The sequence below is a fragment of the Euprymna scolopes genome, chromosome 6 (genome assembly GCF_053919585.1).
Source record: "Euprymna scolopes isolate OS-2025 chromosome 6, ASM5391958v1, whole genome shotgun sequence".
NCBI lineage: Eukaryota > Metazoa > Mollusca > Cephalopoda > Sepiida > Sepiolidae > Euprymna > Euprymna scolopes.
The window spans coordinates 115416949-115443659 of record NC_136487.1 but is presented as its reverse complement, the minus strand read 5'-3'; the positions used below and the strand labels follow the sequence as shown (position 1 = coordinate 115443659).

The following is a 26711-nucleotide window of genomic DNA, read 5'->3' as shown; positions in this document are numbered from 1 at the left end:
GTGTGTATATGTTTATTTATTTGTGCATAAATATTTATTTATTTGTGTGTTTATGTTTATTTATTTGTGTGTTTATGTTTATTTATTTGTGTGTATATGTTTATTTATTTGTGTGTTTATGCTAATTTATTTGTGTGTATTGTTCATTTATTTGTGTGTTTATGTTTATTTATTTGTGTGTATATAATTATTTAATAGTGTGTTTATGTTTATTTATTTGTGCGTATATAATTATTTATTTGTGTGTTTATGTCTATTGATTTGTGTGTATATATTTATTTATTTGTGTGTATATGTTTATTTATTTGTGTGTTTTATTTGTGTGCTTATGTTTATTAATTTGTGTGTATATGTTTATTTATTGTGTGTTTATGTTTATTAATTTGTGTGTATATGTATATTTATTTGTGTATTAATATTTATTTATTTGTGTGTATATGTTTATTTATTTGTGTATTAATATTTATTTATTTGTGTGTTTATGTTTATTTATTTGTGTGTTTATGTTTATTTATTTGTGTGTTTATGTTTATTTATTTGTGTGTTTATGTTTATTAATTTGTGTGTATATGTTTATTTATTTGTGCATAAATATTTATTTATTTGTGTGTATATGTTTATTTATTTGTGCGTATATGTATTTATTTGTGTATTAATATTTATTTATTTGTGTGTTTATGTTTATTAATTTGAGTGTTTATGTTTATTTATTTGTGTGTATATGTTTATTTATTTGTGTGTATATGTATATTTATTTCTATGTATATATGTTTTACTTGTGTGTATATTTTTATGTATTTGTGTGTTTATTTGTGTGTGCTATGTTTATTTATTTGTGTGTATATGTTTTTTATTTGTGTATTTATGTTTATTTATTTGTGTGTTAATGTTTATTCATTTTTGTGTTTTTGTTTATTTATTTGTGTTTATATGTTTATTTATTTGTGTGTATATGTTTATTTATTTGTGTATTTATGTGTATTTATTTGTGTGTTAATGTTTATTCATTTTTGTGTTTTTGTTTATTTATTTGTGTTTATATGTTTATTTATTTGTGTGTATATGTTTTTTATTAGTGTATTTATGTGTATTTATTTGTGTGTTTATGTTTATTTATTACTGTGTATATGATTATGTGTGTGTATATGATTATTTGTGTGTTTATGTTTGTTTATTTCTGCGTATATGTTTATTTATTTGTGTGTTTATGTTTATTTATTACTGTGTATATGATTATGTGTGTGTATATGATTATTTGTGTGTATATGTTTATTTATTTGTGTGTATATGTTTATTTATTTGTGTGTATATGTTTATTTATTTGTGTGTATATGTTTATTTATTAGTGTGCATATGTTTATTTATTTTTGTGTATATGTTTATTAGTGTGTTTATGTTTATTTATTTGTGTGTGTTATGTTTATTTATTTGTGTGTTTATGTTTATTTTTTTGTGTGTATATGTTTATTTATTAGTGTGTATATCTTTATTTGTATGTATATGTTTATTTATTTCTGTGTTTATGTTTATTTATTTGTGTGTATATGTTTATTTATTTGTGTGTTTATGTTTATTTATTTGTGTGTTTATGTTTATTAATGTGTGTGTTTATGCTTTGTTATTTGTGTGTTTATGTTTAGTCATTTGTGTTTATATTTATTTGTGTGTTTATGTTTATTTATTTGTTCGTATATGTTTATTTATTTGTGTGTACATATGTTTATTTATTTATGTGTTTATGTTTATTTGTGTGTATATGTTTTTTATTTGTGTGTTTATGTTTATTTATTTGTGTGTATTGTTCATTTATTTGTGTGTTTATGTTTATTTATTTGTGTGTTTATGTTTATTTATTTGTGTGTATATGTTTATTTATTCGTGTGTATATATGTATATTTATTTCTGTGTATATATGTTTTATTTGTGTGCATATATTTTTTATTTGTGTGTTTATGTTTATTTATTTGTGTGTATTCTTCATTTATTTGTGTGTTTATGTTTATTTATTTGTGTGTTTTTGTTTATTTATTTGTGTTTATATGTTTTTTTTGTGTATTAAGTTTTATTTATTCGTGTGTATATGTTCATTTATTTGTGTATATATGTATATTTATTTCTGTGTATATATGTTTTATTTGTGTGTGTATATTTTTTTATTTGTGTGTCCATGTTTATTCATTTGCGAATATATATTTTTATTTGGTGTCTATATTTATTCCTTAGTGCATATATATGTTTCTACATTTGTGCATATATGTTTATTATTTTGTCAGTATACGTTTACTCTATTTGTGTGTACATACATATTTAATTGCGCGTATAAATTTATTTATTTATTTTGTGTATATGTTAACTCATTTGTGTGTATAGGCTTGTTTATTAGTGTGTATATGTGTGCTCCTTAGTGTGTGTATGTTTTATTTGTGTGTTTATGTTTATTCTATATGTGTGTATTTAATTGTTTATTTGTGCGTGTGTCTTTATTTATTTCTGTGTATATTTTTATTTTTGTGTGTATATATGTTTATTTATTTGGGTGTATATGTTGATTTTTGTTTATATATTTATTTATTTGTGTGTACATGTTGACTTATTCGTGTGTATGTTTATTTATATTTGTATATGTATTTATTTGTATGGATATGTTCAAGCATTTGTGTGTATATGGTTACTCATTTGTTTGTATATGTTTATTCGTGTGTATATGTTTAGTTATTTGTGGGCATATGCTTATTTATCTTTATGTATACTTTATTTATTTGTGTGTATATGTTTACTCCTTTATGTATATGTTTTTATTTGTGTGTATATATGTATTCTTTTGTGCGTATATATTTATTTATTTGTGTGTATATATGTATTTATTTGTGTGTAGATGTTCATTTATTTGCGCGTATATGTTTTTTATTTGTATGTATATAATAATTCTTTTATGTGTATATTTTTTGTGTGATTATATTTATTTATTTATGTTATTATGTTTTTTTTATGTGTGTATATTTATATATTTTTATGTTTACTTTTTATTCATGTTTGTGTGTACATTTATTATTTTTTATTTGTGTGTATATGTTTACTCATTTGTGTATATATGTCTATTTATTAGTGTGTTTATATTTATTCATTTGTGTGTACAGATTTACTTATTTGTGTGCATATGTTTATTTGTTTGTGCGTTAATATTTATTTATTTGTGCACATATGTTTTTTTTATTTTGTGAGTATATATTCATATATTTGTATGTATATGTTTATTATTTGCGTATATGTTTATTAGTTTGTGCGTATATGTTTATTTGTGCGTATATGTTTATTTATTATTGTGTATATTTTATTTATTAGTCTGTATATGTTTATTGATTTGTGTGTTTATGTTTATTGATTTGTGTGTATATATTTAATTTTTTTGGTGTATAGATTTATTTATTTGTCTATATATCTATCTATTTAATTTTACATATTTATTGACTTGTGTGTATGTATTTATTTTTGCGTATATTTTTTTATTTATGTGCGTACATATTTATATCAGTGTGTGTATCATTTATTTGTGTGTGTATATATATATATATATATATATATTATTTACGTGTATACGTCTTTTTCCTAATGTGCATATGTTTTTGTGTGTATATGCTTATTTATGTGTGTGTATATATTTATTTCTTCATTTATGTGTATATGGTTTTTGTGTGTTTACTAAGTTCTGTGTAAATGTTTATTGATTTGTGTGCATATGTTTTTTAATTTATGGTTATATGTTCATTTGTGTATAAATGTTTACTAATTTGTGTGCATATAATTGTTTATTTGTTTGTATATCTGTATTTATTTGTTTGTATATGTTTATTTATTTGTGTGTATATGTTTACATATTTACTCATATTTATGTATATGTTTATTATTTGTGTGTATATGTTTATTTATTTGTATGCATATGTTTATTGAATTGTGGATACAGTATTTACTCCTAAACTGATTAACCGATCATTGTTCATTAACTGCTGCGTGTAGAAATGTGTTAGTTTACTTATGTTTTATTTAAAGCGGGAAGTAAGTAAATAGAAATTCAGATATGAGTTGTTGTTTTTTTAATTTTAACAATAGATATTAAACATTAATAAATATATCCACCACACGCAGTAGAGATCCCTAGATGTAAAAGATCTTTCTACTCCAGTAGTTTCTTCCCCAGAACCGCTAGACTCTGGAATTCCATTCCAGGTCCCTGCTTCCCCAACTGTACTGACATGCAGAAGTTCAAGTGTAATGTGAACAGAAAACTTGCTGCCCAAATCCCAACATAGTGCCCCAGTAGTTGCTGCCTCTGATAGTAGCCCCCTACACCAAAGTGGCAATGTGCCTTGTTTGGGGTGAAAATGTAATAAAAAAATATCAAATTACCACTTCTTTGATCAATTTTAAAGGGATTTTAGTGGAGCATAATATGGATACAAACTAATATTTGGAAATTGAAATATATCAGAGTTGCATTAAATTTGCTCCATAGTTATTAGACACCGATTAAGAAATATTTCCTTATAAATATATATATATATATATATATATATATATATATATATATATATATATATATATATATATATAACTTCAAAGTAAAAAACCAACCAAGAATAAGTGTTAGATGGACAGATTCCGACCCCAAAATAACAGCAAGTCTTTTCCCTTTGTCAGAAACATCTCTCATTGAATATGAGGATTAAAGAACAAAATAAAGGGAAGCAACAGTTATGAGGCTGCTGAAAGTAAATCCAGCGTTTGTGTGTAGGCAATTGGGAAGTAATGAACAATCAATGCCACCATCTTTACGATATGCACACTCTGGTAAATACGGTAAACATATCCACTGATGAGCAGAATGCACAAGTAACACAATTTTTCAGGCATGAAATAACCGGTGAAAGTTTATAGTTACCATCTAAAATGGTGGCGCTTGCGTCGCTTCTTTGTTGATGCATTGGCTGAATAAAACTCCACTGGTTTCGGTTCTTATCGTATCTTTCCGCAGTACTCTGTCGGGTATGTCCATCTGATCCACCCATAGCATAAATATGACCGCCTAAAATCACAGCACTGACATAACATCTAAATAAAAATAAATAAAATCAGTTATTAATTAAAAACAGGAAATGTATTTACTTATTTCGTAACAGAAGTTAACAATGCAATTTTGAATTCTTATATGAGATGTGAATGCTCGTGTTATATTGATTAATCGGACTAGTATTCTCATCTTGGGTGTTAATATTAGCACAGCGTTTCTTTATGATCTGCTTCTTTATGATCCTCTTCTTTATGATCTGCTTCTTTATGATCTGTTTCTTTATCATCTGCTTCTTTATGATCTACTTCTTTATGATCTGCTTCTTTATGATCTGCTTCTTTATGATCTACTTCTATATGATCTGCTTCTTTATGATCTGCTTCTTTATGATCAGTTTCTTAATGATCTGCTTCTTTATGATTTACTTCTTTATGATCTGCTTCTTTATGATCTGCTTCTTTATGATCTGCTTCTTTATGATCTGCTTCTTTATGATCTGTTTCTTTATGATCTGCTTCTTTATGATCTACTTCTTTATGCTCTGTTTCTTTATGATCTTCTTCTTTATGATCTACTTCTTTATGATCTGTTTCTTTATGATCTGTTTCTTTATAATCTGTTTCTTTATGATCTGCTTCTTTATGATCTGCTTCTTTATGATCTGCTCCTTTATGATCTGTTTCTTTATGATCTGTTTCTTTATGATCTGCTTCTTTATGATCTGCTTCTTAATGATCTGCTTCTTTATGATCTGTTTCTTTATGATCTGTTTCTTTATGATCAGCTTCTTTATGATCTGCTTCTTTATGATCTGCTTCTTTATGATCTGCTTCTTTATGATCTGCTTCTTTATGATCTGTTTCTTTATGATCTGTTTCTTTATGATCTGTTTCTTTATGATCTGCTTCTTTATGATCTGCTTCTTTATGATCTGCTTCTTTATGATCTGTTTCTTTATGATCTGCTTCTTTATGACCTGTTTCTCTTATGATTTGCTTCTTTCATGATATACTTCTTTATGATCAGCTTCTTTATGATCTGATTCTTTATGATCTAGTTCTTTACGACCTACTATTTTATGATCTGCTTCTTTATGGTCTGCTTCTTAATGATCTATCTCTTTATGATCTACTTCTTTATTATTTACTTCTTTATGGTCTGCTTCTTTATGATCTATCTCTTTATGATCTGCTTCTTTATGATCTATCTCTTTATGATCTACTTCTTTATGATCTATGTGTTTATGATCTACTTCTTTATGATCTACCTCTTTATGATCTATCTCTTTATGATCTACTTCTTTATGGTCTGCTTCTTTATGATCTATCTCTTTATGATCTACTTCTTTATGATCTATCTCTTTATGATCTACTTCTTTATGATCTACTTCTTTATGATCTATCTCTTTATGATCTACTTCTTTATGATTTTCTTCTTTATGGTCTGCTTCTTTATGATCTATCTCTTTATGATCTGCTTCTTTATGATCTATCTCTTTATGATCAGCTTCTTTATGATCTATCTCTTTATGATCTACTTCTTTATGATCTACTTCTTTATGGTCTGCTTCTTTTTGATTTACTTTTTTATGATCTGCTTCTTTATGATCTATCTCTTTATGATATACTTCTTTATGGTCTACTTCTTTATGGTCTGCTTCTTTATGATCTACGGACCCACCCTCAAACAAACGGTTCGAATTCTTGTAATGCAGAACCAACCCTTTTTTCTTTATTAGGAAAAGAAGCATGTTCTCAACACCCGGAGAAGGTTGCAGGTTGAAGCCACCGAAACGTTGTGCTAATAACACTCGAGATGAGAATAATAATCGAATTAATCAACATAACACAAGAAGTTAACAATGTTAAAATAAATCATAAGAAATTATCAAAACAAAAAAAAAGGTTGCAATAAGTAAAAGACATAAACATTCAATTTTATACACTTTAAAAAAATTGGTGCAACTACATCATAATAGCGAAATTCGGAAAACGAAAAAATCGATTAAAACAAAAACAATGGTATCTTTTTTGTCAATTTCCACTAAAAGAAATAGCTTGTTAAATGGGGATGTCAGATGTACTTCAAAATTACTCCATTATTAAAGACAAAAAAACAAACAACAATTTTCGATTTTTATCGTGCAAAACCCTCGCCATATTTCATTGGGCGTACACATTATAATAACAGGGGAAGTAACTCAGTTATGCTAAAAACAAGGCATGTAACTCATATTTATGATTATTAATGCAAAATTTGTTTTTTTTTTAAATTGGCAGTAGTTACACGCTATTTACTTCCCCTTGAAACTCCCGGTGTTTTTTTTTGTGTTTTTTTTTCTTTTTTCAGACAAATATTTTATTTTTGATAATTTTCGTCAAAAAAAGGTTCATTTAATATTTTTTTGTACCTTATCGTTTTCAGTAATTTTTGGATATATTTATCTTATTTTATTTTATTTTACATAGGCATCACCACTTATCAAGGCTCGGACACCACTCGAAGATAAGGGTTAAGAGTGTACAGTAGTCAAAAGGGTAATATAGTAATCGCTAGTAATGGAAATTCGGTAAATTTGTTAACTTAAATGGAACAGCTCATCAAGAACTTGTTTATGTTGAACTTGAAGACAACGATATTGTAGTCAGCTGGAAAGCAGGAAAATGGAAGACAGTTCCACGAGCGTGCAGTTCTAAGAAAGAAGCTTTGTTCATGGAATCTATGTTTAGGTTTAGGTACAGATAAAGAGTGGGGGGGATTATTGATAGTGCTTTCTGCTAGACGAGTGTTTCTTGTGAAATTTTGGCGAGAGTGGACCATAGATTGAAGCTTAGTTGAGCATTTGCCATGAAAATAACGATAAAGCAGAGACAATCTTGCAACATCTCTTTTGTGAGAAAGAGGTTGCAGGGAAGAGAAAATGATATCTCCCACGAGCCCACAAAGTCTATTTTGAACTCTATCAAGCCAGGACAAGTCCTTTCTAGCAGCTCCTGCCCAGATGTGGCAACAGTACTCCATCCTTGGAGTACCTGCTTTTACATAGATAGAGAATTCCATCAGCAGTGAGATATCTACTGGATCAATAGATGGAACCCACCATTTTTCCAGCGGCCTTTTCAACGGATTTGATGTATGTGTTCCATTTCAGATCAGGAGTAATGGTCAAGCCCAGAAGCTTTTCAAAACATAGAGCCTCCCCAAGACGAGAGCCATTCATTTCAATTGATGCCACATGGGGATCAGAGTATTGATGATGTAAAGTTATAAGTTAAAATGAAATAAGTGATTTGAAGACGGTTTATGGCAAGAGTTTATTGCCAGATTTGAAGAGGACTAAGTTGTAGCCCATAGAGAAACAAACACAAAAAAATATATAAAAACTCATTGTAGGGTTCGAACTTCTTCCTTTGGACAAACTAAAAAAAAAAACTTTTTCCCCTTGACAGTATAAAATTAACTTCACAATCTATCTATATTATATAGCTCTTTGTCTATCTGTTTGTCCGTTCCATTTTTTCTCGGAACCTATGATGCTGATCTGGCTGGAATTTTGTATAAACCTTTACAGAAAGTATAGGGAACTAAGTATTATGGTATCCATTCAATGCATAGTAAGGGGTTAATATAGATTAATAGGGATTAGTATTTAATGCCACTAAAATACCACATTTACTGTAGAAGTTTTCTCGTAAATTACTTGGCCAATCTGGCTGAAATTTTGCATGGACTTTTGTTACGATAAGATGCAACGAACTAAGTAATAGGGATTAGTATTTTATACAAAAATGAGCACGAATTTAAACATATTCGACTATCAATTTGGCGTAAAGCAATTATTTTAGGTCAACGGGCTATAACTTTTGCCCATTTTTAATTGACAAAAAACTAGTGGAAGATGACCTCTTCTGTTCTCTACAACCCCTTTCTAACAGAAAAGACATTGCTCGTCTTTCTCTACTCTATCATTATTTCCATAGAAGGTGCTCGACCGAGTTCCAATCATTAATTCTTCCTTATAAAATATTCAAAGCAAGAACTCGTCTTCTATTACAACTGCAAATATTTTTTTCTCCATGTGCCTAGCATCAAAATGGATTTCTCTGAACAAAGCTTTCTAAGGATTTCCTATCCGTGGTACACATTATAACTTGCCTGCTTTTCTACAGTCTACAACATGACCGTCTTCAAATCCAATGTCAACAAATACTTTCTCATATGCATTGAAATCTTATCAATTAAGTTCATCGTTTCCAATCTTCTCATAATATTCTTCGTTACTTTAACTGATAAGCCATGAAGCCCATGAACCTTTTTTCTCAAGTAACATTTGACCTTGATAAATAAATAGCGGCGATACCCAGCGTTGCCCGGGTGTGGAGAGGTGGTATAATAAGGCTATTGAGCAACCTAGCCTTAAAACATGTTTCAATCATGCGAGTATCCGTGCGAGCGTAAAAAACAAACAAACAAACAAACAAAAAATGGGCAACTCCTAAAAAAATGCGGACGAAAAAAAAAAAAAAATACCCGCAGTAGCCAGGCTCGAACCTGTAACTCTCTGGCTTACGGCGCACTTACGACATCATGGGCCTTCTAAATAACGACTTTCAAACGTACGTTGAGATCGCGAAGTGTGACTGACTTTGCAAAAATTGATATTCGTTTTCAGCACACCCGAAAACCCTACTTCCGTGTTTACAAAATAGGGGGGGGGGAGAAAACCCCGGTGCTTATGCACTTTTGATATCGTGATATTTTTAGATTAAATTCAAGTTTCACAATATCTTTATTATTATTATTATTATTATTATTATTATTATTATTATTATTATTAAATTGTTAGGTGGAAGCACAGAATAGTTACGAAACACCCTCTCCATGTTAAGAATAGCTTTTGAAATAATGACGTTATTATTTCAGCACGGTAGAAAAAGTGCACAAGTATCAAAAAACAAAGGGAAATAATTCCTTTTGGTGTTTACAAAATGACGGACCGATTTACTATAACGTTGTAACTAAAAGTGAGAAGCATTAATCATGATCTAGTTGACACGGCTTTCTCCTTGGCATACACACTATCTTGAAACAATGATGTATATATGTGTGTGTGTATATATATATATATATATATATATATATATATATGTATATATATACATATATATATATGCATATATATATGTATGTATATATATATGTGTATATATATATGTATATATATGTATATATGTGCGTGTATATATATATATATATATATATATATATATATATATATATATATATATATATATGAAATTGGTATATTTAGGCAGCATTTTTTCATTCAAGCAAATATTATTAAATACAACGGAGACATTTTTTCTTATAATTCTTTTTTTCAATTTTTCAATTTTTCGTATTGTCTTTTTTGTTTCAAAATCAAAAATATTAATAAAGGATCCATACATGTTGCTGTTACGAGCGCTTTCGATTCGTCCATGAATCATCATCAGGTGTTAAAAATACAGGATTGCGAAAATGAGGATTAAAAATGAAAACTAAAATATATATATTCAGTGATGAGTTAAAATAAAAGTCGATTAAGAATAAAAGTCGATTAAAAATTCGAGTGTTAAAACCAGCAAGTTCGTAGACACAATGTACGAAGTCCGTCCAACACGGACTACGCAAGACATTTCAGAACGTTACTGCTTTTTTGAAATGCAATGTCATTTATATTAGGTTGAAGAGTTCTAATGTACGACGCTTCAAGAATCTTTAATTTTTTTACATTATTTTCCCGTTGTATAATTTTTGTGTTGTCAACGAGTACCTTTCTAACATTGTTCTTTTTTTAAATGTTTGTAAATCGCGCTTGTGTCGTTAAGGTGCATAGTTATTCGCCGGGACAACGTTGTTGTTGTATGCCCAATGTATGTATTATTTTTGGAGTTACATTCTCCAATAGAGCATTTAAATTTATACACTACATTGGTTTGGTCCAACGTTTTTATCACCGGTGAAGAGTTGTTTTTAACCACAAGGTTTTGTGTTCGAAATTTCCTATAATAGATAATAAATTTAATTTTAAAATTACTATCAACAGGCGTCAAGTATCTTCGTATAATATTTTTTATTGCATTTTCTTCGATTCTGAAATTAGGCGTCATTTGATTTTGGTAAAATATATTAATGGGGTTTGCATTGCGGTGTTGGCTAACGTTATTATTCTGGTTATCGGAAGATTGTAGCATTTTTTTTATTTGTTCATCAACAATGTAATTGGGGAAATGATTATTGATGAGTACTTGTTTAATGTTTTTTATTTCAATTAGCAATGCTTTTTTTGTGGAGGATATCATTTTTGCGCGATTTAGTAGTAAATTTTTTATTATGGCTATTTTGTACCTTTGTGGACACTCACTTTTAAAGTTCAGTAGGCTAGAGTTTATGCTAGTTGGTTTTTTATATACAGATGTATTACAAGTGTTATTAGACGTATCAATAAGGACATCAAGAAATGGAATTTTATTGTTATTATTTAACTCTACTGTGAATTTTAAAATTGAATTTTCTTGAAAGAGGTGCTGTAATTGGTGTATCTGTTCATTATTTTCAGCTAAAATGAGAATGTCATCCACGTAGCGTACATAAATTGGGGGTTTTATGTTGTTTTTAAATATTTTGTTCTCTAAGTCAGCCATGTAGAATTCACTTAGGGTTGGTCCGAGGACTGATCCCATTGCCACACCGTCTATTTGAGTATAAATGTTACCATTGTGGTCATAGAAGGGTACTTCTGTAGTGCAAATTAGTAACAATTTTTTTAAAACTCTTTTGTTAATTTTAAGTGGGGGGAGTGATGGATTATTATAAATGTTCTTGATAATTATATCTATTGTTTCTACTACAGGTACATTTGTAAATAAACTTTCTACGTCAAGGGAAGAAATTATTTTGTTTTCTGGTTGCATTGATTTTAATATTTGTATTAGTTCGTGTGTGGACTTAACGCTATATTTACTAGGAATATATGGGCTGATAAGTTCGTTTAGTGTTTTTGTTAGGCGATAGATGGGAGTCGGAATTTGGGGTATAATAGGTCGGAGAGGGAAATCAGGTTTATGTGTCTTGACTGTGCCATATAAGTAACCAGGTTTATAGTCTCCAATTATTTTAGGGAGTTGATAATTACCAATTTGTGCATTATTAGCTGTAATTAGTTTATTGACTTGCGTTTTAAGTGTATTAGTAGGATTCTTACTAATTTTTTTAAATTTCGTATTATCATTAATAATATTTTCAAGTTTTTCATCATAATCGGATTTATTGAGAATGACGAAAATATTGGATTTATCAGCTTTTTTTATAACTATATTAGGGTGGTTACGTAGTTCTTTGGCAGCATTTTTTAAATCGGTAGTAAGTACCGAGTTGTGTTTTTTATAGAATCGGGTTTTTATAGCTTCCGCTTTTAGGATATCTCTTAACCCAGGGTGAGTGGTGATTTTGTTGTCTTTTTCTAGGCTAGTAATGCGTTCATAGAGTAATTCAATTTCGGCTTATAGGGTTTCGATGTCTACCATCTCATCAGAGGAGAGAAAATATTAGCAAATATTTATAAGGTATGCACCCTATTTGCTTCTGATAGATTTATTATTTTGACTTTGACTTTCCATGTCTCACTGACTTTAGCAAATAGGGTGCATACCTTATAAATATTTGCTAATATAGGTTAAGGAGATTAACTTTCTAAAGCATTCTTTGTCTTGCTTAGAATAATAAAAATTCTTTGATATGAAATTCATTTCAATGAGAGTTTTTTGTAGTTCATTGAATTACAATTTAATTTATTTGCTCTATCTTGCATATCGAGCAATTCTTGTTTAGATGGGATAACTTATAGAATATTGCTGCCAGTAATATTTTGTAAACCTTACAATCTCACGTTTCCATAACAACTGATTGTTAAATAAAAACTATTCTGAAGTATATATATATATATATATATATATATATATATATATATATATATATATATATATATATATATATATATACATGATGAGCTGTAGAGCAGCGAAACAAGTATACGTTGAGCACTGTTTTAAACAAGAAAATAAAAATAATTAATATTTATTTGTTTACATCCTAAAAATAGGGTCGATATTTCTAAGGGAAACCGAATTCCTTGATCTCCTAGGAATGAAATGCTAATACCGAACATTTCATAATTGCTAAAAAAAATCAATAACAACAAATAACGTTAAAAAGCGATGAGAAAAATAGCAAATAATATCAGCAGGAGCCCGTATCGTAACGGTATATGCACTCGACCATAAAACCTATTGTTCGCGGTTCTAGCCCTAATACTAGACAAACTGCGCTAGTGAGCTGAAGTGCAGCAAAACACAAAAATTAAAACTAAATAAATAATATATATATATATTTATTTGTCTACGTCAATATTTCCTAGCGAAAACTAATTCCGAGACGAATATTTCATTATCGCTAAAAAATCAAAACACACACACACACACACACACACACACACACACACACACACACACACACACACACACACACACACACACATATATATAAGGCCTATAGGTACATGTATATATATATGTATATATATAGATATATATATAACTACATGTACCTATTAGCCTTATACATTGCATCGTTTTAGTTTTAATTTATTTGTGTTTGTAACTTAGATAAATAAAGGTAGGAAACGATTATTGTATTCTTCAACTTAAATTGCGTCATCCGCCTTGCTGTCTTTTTTATGATTATTTAAATTTATTTCGTAATAGGAGTTGAGTTGCTCTGAGTATATACACTGTGGAACAATAAAATTGTCGCTCCAGAAAAGACAACATGATTCCATTTCCATTATGTGAAAACCAGTTTTCTTTTTTTTTTTGTTACAGATCATCTACTAGTTGTTGGCAAGTTGTGTACAAATCCCAAGCGCGATAAGTACCTTCTATCATGTCTGAAAGTGACACAATGTTTAACGAGCAAGATGGGAGATGCACCGGTGTACAACTTATGATCTCTACCAATCCAAGTTATGACAACAGGACCATTTCCAGCACCCTCAAAATGCAGATCTGGACGGGTCAACGCTTGAGGGCACAGCTCAACAAAGTTTCCGTCGTTATGGTCTTTGGTGTGGTTTCAAGTGAGAGTCACGTCATGCTACTTCACATCTTGAAAGTTGGCTTGAAAGTCAACATCAAAGTATACCTGGATGTGCTGAAGAGTATGATCCCTGGTGCAATCAGGTGGCCGCTAGCAGATCCTGGGTGTGGCAGCAAGACTCGGCGCTAGTCGACAAGTCTAAAGAGAACCAGGCTTGGTTCAGAAGAAGTGTTACAACTTTATACCCTTCTCTCACTGCCCCCTTCTTCCCCCGACCAGAACCCGTTGGACTACTTCATTTGGTTCTACGTCGAGAACATCACTAATATGACCTCTCACAACACAAAACCAGCCTGATAGCCGTCATCCGCCAAGTATTTTCCGAACTCCCGCTGAAGTTTGTGGAAAAGGCATGCTCCCAGTTCCGGACCCTTATCGAGGCGGTAATTGAGGCTGAAGGTGGCTACATTGAATAAATGTCTGCTCTACTACATATTCAAGTTACCAAAATTGATTTTTTTCGATAAAAGCTTTAAAATAAAGCTGTAGTATTGTTTTCTTTTAGACAACAAATTTATCGTTCCACCCTGTATGCTTGACATGACGTATGCTATTATGCTATTATGAATAACGTTGTTAGTGACGTAAGAGAAGAGGGCGAAAGAACGAAGAGGCGGCATCTAAACTGGAGAGAAACGCAATCATATTCAAATTGTTTCTATTTATGTTTTTGGATTTTTGAGATGTGGATTGATAAATTGTATTATTTGGTTTAGTCGGACTACTGTTCTCATCTTGAATGTTATTCTCACACCGCTGTATCTTGTCGAACCCACAGATATTTTTATCGAACTCTGGAATCTGTACAGAATTTCGAACGGAACTCTTTATTTAATCTACGGTGTTAGCGTGCCCTCGTTCATCATTGATCTTTTTGTATAACGGATAAAGTAAAATTCAGTTTTCAGTGATATTCTTATGGAGGTTGAAGGTTACATTCTCAGTGCAGGCGATACTCAGAATACAATTGCAAATATTTAAACCAGTCATGTTTGAAAGAAGGAGAACAAAAATCATATCAAATAAGTATACAATGGACAGAAAAATAAATTAATTGCCACATCATAGTTTAAAATGTCCTTTCGAAGGCCAGTGTCAAATCAATATTTGATTCTATCTAGCCATTTGATTTTATTTATAGATGGTTTATTAAGATAAATAAAATTAATTTCGAATTATTTTCTTTTAAACAATACTTCATCCGACTATGATAATTTTCCTTATTGATAAATAACATTTATATCTTATAATAAGCAGAGTTACCTGGGATTGTAAAAAGTGTAACACACTTTCCTACTCCCCTCATTTTCCCCCGTTCTCACATCTTTCTTCTTCGCCCAACTCATTCCTCTCTCTGAACATGCACATAACTCGAGTGAAAAAAATCAGTTACTTCCTCTTATATGAATAGAACTTTTAGTCTTTCTTGGCCTTCAGGCCAAGAAAAGGACTTTTTATAAAATTCTTTTGGTCAAGATCAAAGTGTAGTATCTGTTCTTCAGATGCTGCACTTCCATTTCTTGTTCTCTTTCGGTGGAGGAGAAATCCTTCACGACTGAGACAATTTTTATTTTTGTACCTTTTCTTCACGTTAAAAAACGACCATGGTGTCTAACTCTGTCCCGTGGGGAGGCATAGTAAATAGGTACTTGCTCTTATATGATAACATTAAAATATGCGTGTTCGTCTTGATAACATTAAATGATATAAATTGCCATTTGAATGTTCTTTTTTTTTAATTTTAGATATTTTAGACACCTATAAGTCGATTCAAAATACCAATTTTATTAGGGTGCGTTGTGAAAGTTTCAAGTTTTTGCCGAACATATAGATATTTGTCCTTTGTCTATCGATCTTTGAGTATCGATATTGAAATAGATATGCAGAGAAGAAGAACACCTTGATTGCGTTTCAAATTACACTATCATGCCATTTGACAAGCTTATTTTTCTTTCTTTGATGATTGTAATGCTTGGTATGGGGCAGCCAAACCAGCTGCCAACATTGTCCTGCTTTTTATTGAAACCAGCCAAGAGCTCTTTTTAGTATCCTCGCTGTTCCCTTAAGTGCAATTGTCTGGATTTCTCTAGCACTTGGTTCACCAGGAATATCAGTTAGGTAGGACTTCAGGTTCTTCTTCATAAGCCATGTGGCAACTATAACTGGTATGATTAATATCTCTCTAAGATTTCAGTTTTTTTTTTCATATCATACATGATGAATACATTTCCTCATAACTGTTGAACTTGCATTCTTTCTTACCTATCACTTGTATTGATTTCAAACTAATAACAACAATTTTCTTGTTCTTTTTATTCAGATGAACATGCAAGAGTCTTTGTCCAAAAATACACCATGCTCAGTTGAATACTGTGACTGCCTGACGAGCCGGGACCGAAATAGAACAGTGAAAGTCTTCTTTGCTTGTTTTAAGCCCGCGATGAAAAGGTCCGTTTTTGCCTGGCTGTAGTTTGAAAATTAACGAAATGTCGAAATCATAGGTTACTAGTGAGGACCCAACAAATTACTATATCGTTTTAGCTTTACGTTTTAATTTGTGTGTATTGATATTCATATTAAAAAACCTTTTTTCTATTTATTTCGTTATTTATTTGCTTCCCCACTGAGCAAATTAGGTACAAGGCCGGTTTTTTAATGTGGAGAGTGAGGGGAAGGGGGCCAGCTGCTTCGAGAGGGAACTGGATAGTAACAATTGGTATGAAGGGTTTCCCCCTACATTGACCGAAATTGATTGCTCAAGAGCAATAGTCTGATATGTGGGGTTGCTCCCACATATAACTTTGATTGTAGTATCTGCCGGAACAGATACTACACTTTGATAACAGAAAAAAATTTGCCTCAGATATTAACCTCAAAGGAAAAAGTAAATCTTAAGCTAAACGTTTTGGTTTCGCTTCTCGGGGATACGCACGAGTTACATTTTTTTTTATTTTTTAACTTTTTAAATCATTACTATATATTTGGTCCAACATAATACAATAATAAATTAGAAATCTGCATTATTAAAAATATCATATTTAAGTATGTTTTACGACCGGGCAATGTTGGGCGGCATGCTAGTAACTTTTTAAATTAAAGATACGCAACTGTATTTTTCAACTTGAAATGCGTTATCCTCTTTGCTGTTTTTTTTAATTTTTTTTAATTTTTTGCTGATTATTTAAAAATGTTACGTTGAGTGGCCCTGATTAAGTAAGTTTTACACGAAGTATAGCTAAGTACGTTATCATATTGCCAATAACATGGTTAGTTGCGTGAGTGGAGGGTGCGACAGGACGGTGACCCCAGGCATCCAAATTGGAGAGAAACCAAAGCATATTCAAATTATTCCCGTTTATGCATTCATTCTTTTTGCAAACTGTTATCCTCATCTTCATAGTTGTTGTTGTTGTTTCACTACGTTTCGGCTAATTCATCCTCTGACCTTCTTCAGGTGATTAACCGTGGCGGGATAGGAATGCTGAGTCTTGTAACTATATCCCCAGTAATTACTGCCTTCCATAGTTGTTGTTGTCTCATCACGTTTTGGTCAACTAATCCTCTGACCTGCTTTGGGTAGGATTGAAACCGCTATCTTCAGACAATGCTCACTTGAAGCCGTAGAAACTCAATGTCTCTATCCACTTCGCCAAATATAAATAAATCACCAACATAGTTTACCTATGACCTTTTTTTTTCAAACTTGATAAGAAAATTTATTCACTAACAAAACATTAATAGTTAACTAGCGGGATCTGTGGAAATTCCACAGCATGATCTTTCATATGTAGTATATTGCTGCTGGGCATTCTCTGGTTATTCAATATAATAAATATATATATAATATAATGAAGACCACGCGATATTATTGTACCTATTTACTATGCCTCCCCACGGAACAGAGTTAGACACCAGGGCATTTAAGAAATTTAGTTAATGTAGTGTCACAATATATATATATGGTTATTACGATTTATCTCCGATATCCTTGTAGAAATCTATGACATATTTCCATTATATGGACGCCCGGCGCGAACGAAAACCCCACGATATCATTATACCATCTTTAGACAGAACGGATACAACCATTGGATCCTAAGCAAAAGACCAAGAAAGTATATTTTAGCTTCACGTACGGCCTAAAAGCGACATTTATTTTTATTTATTTTTTTTGTATTTCGTATTTGATGATCGGGAGATCCTATTTATTAAAAAGGAAGATAAAAGGTCATAACATACTACGAACGTTGTATTAGCATATCTATTTACTAATTTAATGTTCGTAGTATGTTATCACCTTTTATCCCCAGTTTTAATAAATAGGATCTCTCGATCGAATAATTTATAATCTAGAAACCGTGATACGCGTACGTATATTCGTTAAAGGTACTACGGTATTAATACATAGGTTGATAACATCAAAATTAATATGCTAATATTAGCATATTTCATCGGAGTTCCTGCTGCTTTAGCAGATTCAAGGTGTTTCCTTGAATAGTCGAGACTGGGAGGTGCTCGTAGAGCTATATCAATTCACGATGATCGCTTGTGTTGCGCGCTATTGATAGATCACGTCTGTCCCGAAAGTCCTGTGTGGTGAGAGCTATTGCTTCACCGTTTCCATGGCGATCCATTTAAACACAAATGTTTCGAAGATAGCAACGTATTTTGATCATATGTGGCCCTCTGCTGATGTATTTAGTTTCGGGTATGAAGTTCCGTCGCTAAATACCAAATAAAGATATTTATTGATTACGACTCGGTGTCACGTTTTTTTTTTTTAATTTTATTTATTTAGTTTTTTTACAATCTTATCAGTGCTTTTTATAATGAATCGGTGACATGTCACTTAGAAATATAAGAAACCTATCATGGAGACCCGACGTTGTCTTGGATTGAATGACGATCAACAAATGTTCCACGCTTTTATTGTCATCGAAATCGGAAAAAATCACCAATTTTTCAATCAAATCGATTGTTCTAGTTGGGCATCAACTGTGATACACGGTGAGGAAACTTCAAATGTCTTCTCATAGTGATATAATACATTGCACTGTAGAGAATCTACTGTTGATTTGAGAAAATTATTTTTATATATAATAGCTTGAATTAAAGTTTAAAATTCAAAAATCAAGTATCATGGTTCAGTTCAAAAGTCAAGTATCATGGTTCATTTCGAACGCGCCCCTGTCTTATAAAAACACCCAAAAAAACTATCGTTGATTTTATACGTCGGGTCCTTTTGCTTGTGCGGTGATAATACTTCTCAAATGCACTTGTGATGTTAGACTTTGTAAGGGGTTAACTTTGTTCAAAATTGGATTGTTCCTTCTTCGAATCAGATTTTCCGATTATCGGTCAACGATTTTCGATACTTTTCAGAGGCATTCCGATACAAAACCTATTTAAGAACACTCCAAACATATAAAGCATACTTGTGTGAAATATGATAAAAGTCTGCCCACCCGTTTCGGAGTCATAGGGAACGAACTCTCACACACGCACACAGACATACGCAGACAAAGCGTCTTTTGTATATTAGTAGATAGGTAGACAAGCGACATGTACATCAGCTTTTGTATTTAGAAAAGAAGAGAAAATGAAAACAGATTTCTTCCGTTAACCTCTTCGTATGCACGTATTATCGATTCGCACACTTAGCTAAGATTTACAGTTGTATTACGTTTTTTCGTGATTCTTCTAAAATGATGAATACAAAATACGAAACTGTACACGTTCGTTTACATATAACGTACTTATTTTTTCGCAGTTATATCGCCGCATTGTTAAAATTTTCAAAGCATTAACTATTGCTACCGTTTACATTGTACAGTCATTGTGTACCAAACTTTAATATTGCAAACACGATTTACATGATCGAAGAAGTCTCGCATAGCTGTTAAACATGTCCCATTAACAAAAGGAATACATAATTAGGAAGATGGAAGCCTTACTTAATTTACATTGTATTTTTTTTTTCATATTCATAAATTAAAAACAGTCGACCAAAGGTATTACTTAATAAATACGTCTTTTAATGAGTTACACAAGATGGTTATACGCTTTGAAGCTTTCACATTTCACATATCACATTTCACATATAACATTTCGCATTACATTTACTGGGACAAGGAGGAGAAAGAAGCAACCTTAGTAAAAGTTATTGTTCCCAATGATGCTGGCTTAAACAAAGCAGAGAGGGGAAAGATAACGAAATACGAAATGTATGACATGAAAAGAATTTGGAATCTTTGAAAGATCTCTATGATTTCAGTAATTATAAGGGAAACCAGACTCATGAAAAAGAATTTTAAAAACTACCTGGCAAATATACCCGGTGAACCAAATGCAAGAGGGATTCAAACAAATGCACTTAAAGGGGAGGCCAGAATCTTAAAAAAGATCTCTCGGTTGGAATATTTAAGTTAGCGGGTGAATGTTTGACATCTGGTAGGATGCCCCATCTCAGCTTGAAAAAAAACTGATAAAGAAAAAATCTGTTCTTTTCATTTTTCATGGTCATCATGAGTCGCATCTTCCGCTTGGTGCGGATTGCGGACCCACGTGACTTAGTTTTAATCCCGGGTAAGTTGGTTGATGAACGCCCAACTATTGAGAGATATCCAATCAAAAACATTTCCTTTCCACCTTCTCCTTGGCTTCCCTCTGCTTTGAGGGTATGTTAGAAGGCAAAATGCCTTCTAACATACCCTCAAAGCATAACTTTGACAGGCTAGTGGTTGATCACTTGATATGGCCAAAAAGTTCCGGGGTTTTACTTTTGATGTTATCAAATAGAGGGGGTAGGAAAGTAGTTTGACGGAGGATGAATATACATATATATATACATATATATGTATATATATATATATATGTATATATATATAATCAGGCGATGTCTTTTTTTTTCATAGTAATATTTTGAATTGGTCTTCAAGGGACCTGCATTCGCGCTGGACATCCCTAGACATCGTTGTACATACTTTTAATTATAGGCTGCAATTTTAGGTGAAAAGAAATAAAGGAATCATCTTATACAGAGGCACATTGAGTTCACAGTTGATAGCAGGAATTTCCCAGGTTACACCACTTTCTCAGGCAATGCTGGATCGAGTCAGCTAGTACATATATAAATAAATCATTAAATATGTCTATCAAACGTTCTCTTTCATTTCATACCATTAAAACGCCTAATACTAGACTAAACTGGATAACCAAATACGGCTATTTCCGGGCAATAAATCAATTCTATACAGTGTGTAAAACTAACAGAAATATTGAACTTTGTCGTACATATCTTTCTAATTGATTTATCTCGTCCAACTACACGTGACAAACATAAGCTTCACAATTGGAACAAGACTATCGATTGATCAACCAATGATTTTTTGAATGGAAATGTCATCGATATAGAAAGAGAACTGTCTGTAAAGTTTGGGGAGAGAGGGAGAAAAGAGAAAGCTGGAAGTTTTAATCGGAAATGAGTTTACCTCTTTTACCCCGATCAATCCCGGGTAGCTCTGTTAGTTCGTGCATAATACGTCCATTACCTAAACGATATTTAACTAATAATTATTGTTTATGGCAAGAAAGAGATTTATTTTTAAGTTTTAAATTGTTTAAATGAATCAACAAATTAAAATGTTAATTGGGTGTACTCAACAAAATATATATATATATATATATTTAGCTGATAAGTGTTTTATGGTAAGAAGAAAACTAAAATGATTCCGTAAAAATCCCTTCGAGTAATTTATAACATTTCTATTGTAACTTTGTTTCTGAAATGATGTATAAAAACGTAATGTGTTTGTCTATTCATTACAGTGCGAACATCTCTAATAACTGTTCAATATTCATACAAGTGAGTTGCAAGTTTGGGGTTCAATCCGAATGAAAAGGTTCTGTCTAATATGAAATCCTGTAGACTTAGTACATATATATATATATATATATATATATATATATATATATATATATATATATATATATATATATATATATATATATATATATATATATATATACTTTAATGAAATCAAAGGGATGTAGTGTTTGCCTAATATACGCAATGGTAAACTTAAAACTAATATAAATAACAGTATTTATATATAGAAAATTTAATCCCAACCGAAAAAGAAAGCCCAATACGCAATAGAGAGTAGAGCTTATTATAAGAGAAAGAAAATTAAAACTGTAAGTTGAAATTTGCAATCAAAATTTATTGTTCGACTGAATACTCCAAAAACAATTTACAAAGTCCTTATTCCGCGCATTCTTTGAAACTTTCGGTTTTAATTTTCTTTCTCTCTTATATATATATATATATATATATATATATATATATATATATATATATATATATATATATATATATAAATTAAAGTTTGAGATGTTCAAAAGTTGGGACTAATGAATAAAACAAGGTTGTTAAATAGTTCTCGATAACAAGAGAACAATATTTTTATTATTTATTCGAGGATAAACAGTTACATATGGTCTCTACAAACAGCTATCTGTTTCAATCAATGAGACTTCGTCAGGCGACCCTGAATCATTCGAGGCCTTAGAAAAAAAAAAGAAAAGACTGAGCTCTTCAAAATATATATATATATATATATATATATATATATATATATATATATATATATATATATATATATATATATACAGTGATGATCATATTTATTGGCACGGTAAAATAAAAGTTAAATTTTGTCTAATAAATTCTAAAAAAGGGATTAAATTAAAGAAAATAACAAAGTATATTATGTATTTTTAACTGGCCTGTATATATATAAAGTGCGAGCTCTTTAAAAAAGAAGGATAAAAAAATGGAGAAATCGCATTTCAACGTTTTTGGAAAATTGTTCAAAAAGTGATACAGTTAGATTTACAGACAATATAAATTTGAAATGATTAAAGTGGGTCGAAATAAAGTAATAGAAAGAGAGAGAAAAAAATAGAAAAAAAGTGAATTATCTATGATGAAGAATGAAACGTAAAGTGTTTTAGACTCAACTATACATATTCATAACGAGATATATTTATGTATATACATACATATAAATACGCATACATATACACACATACATACCAAAATGTTGGTTCCTTTTTTTTATTTGTGTTAATTGTTGTCCATAATTAATTGGTTAAATGTATATTTATCTTATTTCAGACAGTGCGTATTAGCAAGAAAAATTCAAAAGTACACATATACAAATTACAAATAGAAATATAAAAATTTATTAAAATCACAAAAATATCATATCGTGAGGAACTCTCAGCCTATGAAAGTGAAAGGAAAACATCCTCCTTTAAAGAAAATTATGTAACCCTTGTAAGGATTGTGAAAAAAAGAGCACAAAATCACGGCACCAAAAAATTATAGCAGAGCTTAACAATCATCTGGATAATCTCGTTTCAACAAAAATTGTATACAATTATTTCAACTCTTAAGGCGACTTGTTAACGCGGTGGATAAAGTACATTTGGATGTGATCGGCTATTCAGATTTTACACTGAATGGTGGGCGATGAAACATCTGCTTTTGTGGTTCTATATAGAGGGCAGTCGCTAGAAAAGCAGGAAATTTGAGGTTGTAAATGTATTATCATTGTCTTTGAAGCAAGAAGAAAAAAACACTAAACGAACAATTTTATTGTAATGAAATATGTTCAAAATGTGCTCCCTATGTAAGAAAAGTAATGAATTTAATTTCCCCGGCAATCTGTTCCTGATTTTATTTGCACCAGATCAGGGATCTCAAAACTACGGCCCGCGGGCCAGATTCTGCCCGCAGAGCTTTTATGGAAAACGCAAACTATTCAAATTTTTTTTTTAATTTTTCAAATAAATGGATATATGTGAAAATAGTGTCGTGGATTTTCTTTTCAGAAAATGATTTAAAGAATGAGGTTTTGGAGGATTAATTTCACTAAAAAGCAAAACTAATGAGCAAAACTAATGAGCAAAACGGTATAAAACACCGTTTTATTTATTTAGTTATTTGTTTGCTCGCAAACTAAAATGTCAGCAATATACCCCCACCTCATTTGAAAACTTTGGAGAACTCTGTACCAGAAGATTGGCTCATAAAAAGCCCAGACTCAAATGTCATGGATTTCTGCGTTTGGAGCGTTTTAGGAACAAAAACTATTCATGATTTGATAAAATACTTGGCAAGAGCTCCACATTCCACAGGTTAGTCTTCAAAACACCAGACGAAATTGGACTTCTAGTTTAAGAAATACGCAAAAGACATTTTTAGATTTTACGAGTGTATTATGATATCAGTATTTTATGAACTTTATAAAAGTGATTACTTGTAAAAAACAAATTACCATTTGACAAATTTCGCTTTTTTACACACCGCCCTCTATATGATGGCTATATATTGTAGCGATACGCCAGAGACATTAAAATGGATGGATAAAAAAAACGTTTCAGTTACGCATACATTTGTCGTATCCACCTACGCAAATTCTGTCGAAGTAAAAAGTAAAACGGTACCTCTTCGCGCGGACGTAGTTCAAGACTATATCACGTGACAGGGTGTCCACTTTTTATCCAACCAACGCTCAAAGAAAACACTTTTTAAAAATTCTTTTTCTGATTGCCTCCTCTGGGAGCCGGCGAAAAGCGTATATACTGCGCGCGAAACCCAAATCAGTTGAGTCGAATTTCCGTTCAATTCAGGACGTATGCATAAACAACTCGCTCCGTTTCGTGACGTAAAATCACTAACATTGATTTCGCGCGCCATACAACTAAAGATCCTTAATCGCACTGGATTACCCCTCCCCCCCCAAAAAATAACCTTGTATTACATCAGACATGTATGGAGTAAAATTATCACATTACTGGAATTTACTCATATAAAATTTTTATTTCCTTTGGTTAAAAAGAAAGAAACATTTTTCTCTAAAAAAAAACATGGTTGCTTCAGTCAGAGAAGGAGTTCTCTTTTCTCCTTTTTGCTACAGTTCTTTACTCAAGTCCTATCAGACTCTATTTAAGAGAAAAGTATATAAAGTCCTAGCGACTATCCATGATTAAAAAAAAAATCTAGACACTTAAATCCAAGAACTACGAACATCTCGTAAAACATTTAACGATTTAATCTTTCTCTTGCGTGTCGACATCACACACGCATATCAAAACACTAACACAAACCAAAAATGATTTACCTTATTGTTAAATAAAATTTTATTACAAATGTTTTCGCCATTATGCTGATTCTGACATATTTTATTTTATTTTTGTTAGAGGTTGGGAGACATTTACCTATGCTCACGCCACTGCTGTGATACCACGCATCGGTGAATGTCGACCAAATTCCCTACAAACTGGTGACCTGACGTCAGTAATTGGCAGCCCACGCATAAACCATATTACTGACCATATCTTCTTTTCTCGTGCAACGAACAAGAACACTTGCGCGGCACAAAAATGGAACACGCCACAGTGTCATCGAAGTCAACTATGCATTTATTGGTTAAAATTACGCCTTTTTGGATAGACGATCCCACGCTTTGGCTTCTCAACTCAAAGAAGAAAAGCGAAAACAAACGACCAGACACTCAGAAAAGGGGGGGGGGTGAAACCGATTTTTCTTTTCCAAGCATCTAATACGTGAGTTAATCAACGACACGCGTATCCACGGATCTCCTTACGAAATAACGACATTGGTCCCAATTAAATTACCGATTTTTTCGAATAATCGCTCAAAAGTCGAAAATTAAACAACACGATTTTTCTACAAATCGAACTCTGCAGACAATCAGTTTCCGCCAAAAAACATGGACCTCTTACGAATCAACATTTCTGTAGCTAGCACGTTACGCAACCTGCCAACTAACAGAATTCTACCTACATCGTTGCCAGCGGTGACTATCAATGCCTATTTAACGCAATATATTACTATGGAGCTCGCGGCTAAATGACGACACGCTTTCGCGCCAATACACAGCTACCTCGAAATAAATAAACACAGCAGAGATACCGCCATTTTTCGCATGTGCGGAAATTAATTGAGCCCCACCCCCGGGCCAACTACACTCGACGCCTTCGGAACGAACTTATCACAAATACATTGCATTATTACGCAATACCGATACATTTTCAGGCATGCATTAGCATGAGTACATCGCATTTCTTCTACAATGTCGATCCACCACACGCATGCATATATGATGCCATTCAAGCCACTGATACCGCCGATCTCTAACAGATTGCAGCCAAACCAAAGGAATTGTGAGGAATTATCATCTACGACATTCTGCTTCCGTTCAACTCAACGGTATATTCTCAGATACAAGTACAGAAATAAGACAACGAAATGGCGTTTCATTCTATATTAATAAACAAACTTTATTTGTTATCTTCGTTAGTAGCGTGTCCAAGAGAGACATGGGTTAATAGGTTAAAGTGTTCTTGTGTAAAGATAGAA

At 31.4% G+C, this 26711-nt stretch overlaps 1 protein-coding gene and 1 long non-coding RNA gene across 3 annotated transcripts in view; one reads left to right on the top strand and one right to left on the bottom strand.

Moving 5' to 3' along the window:
* Nucleotides 1–26711, bottom strand: part of LOC145277897 (kelch-like protein 10) — a 123341-nt gene that overhangs the window by 26668 nt on the left and 69962 nt on the right. The window contains exon 3 of the mRNA XM_080129893.1: nt 4937–5106. Within this exon, the coding sequence (XP_079986019.1) occupies nt 4937–5106 (170 nt within the window). The remainder of the gene's footprint in view (nt 1–4936; nt 5107–26711) is intronic.
* LOC145277899 (uncharacterized) overlaps nt 1–26711 on the top strand; it is a 246078-nt gene that overhangs the window by 198464 nt on the left and 20903 nt on the right. For both annotated transcript variants that reach the window (XR_013868243.1, XR_013868242.1), the window contains exon 2: nt 16581–16708. This is a non-coding gene — a long non-coding RNA (uncharacterized LOC145277899). The remainder of the gene's footprint in view (nt 1–16580; nt 16709–26711) is intronic.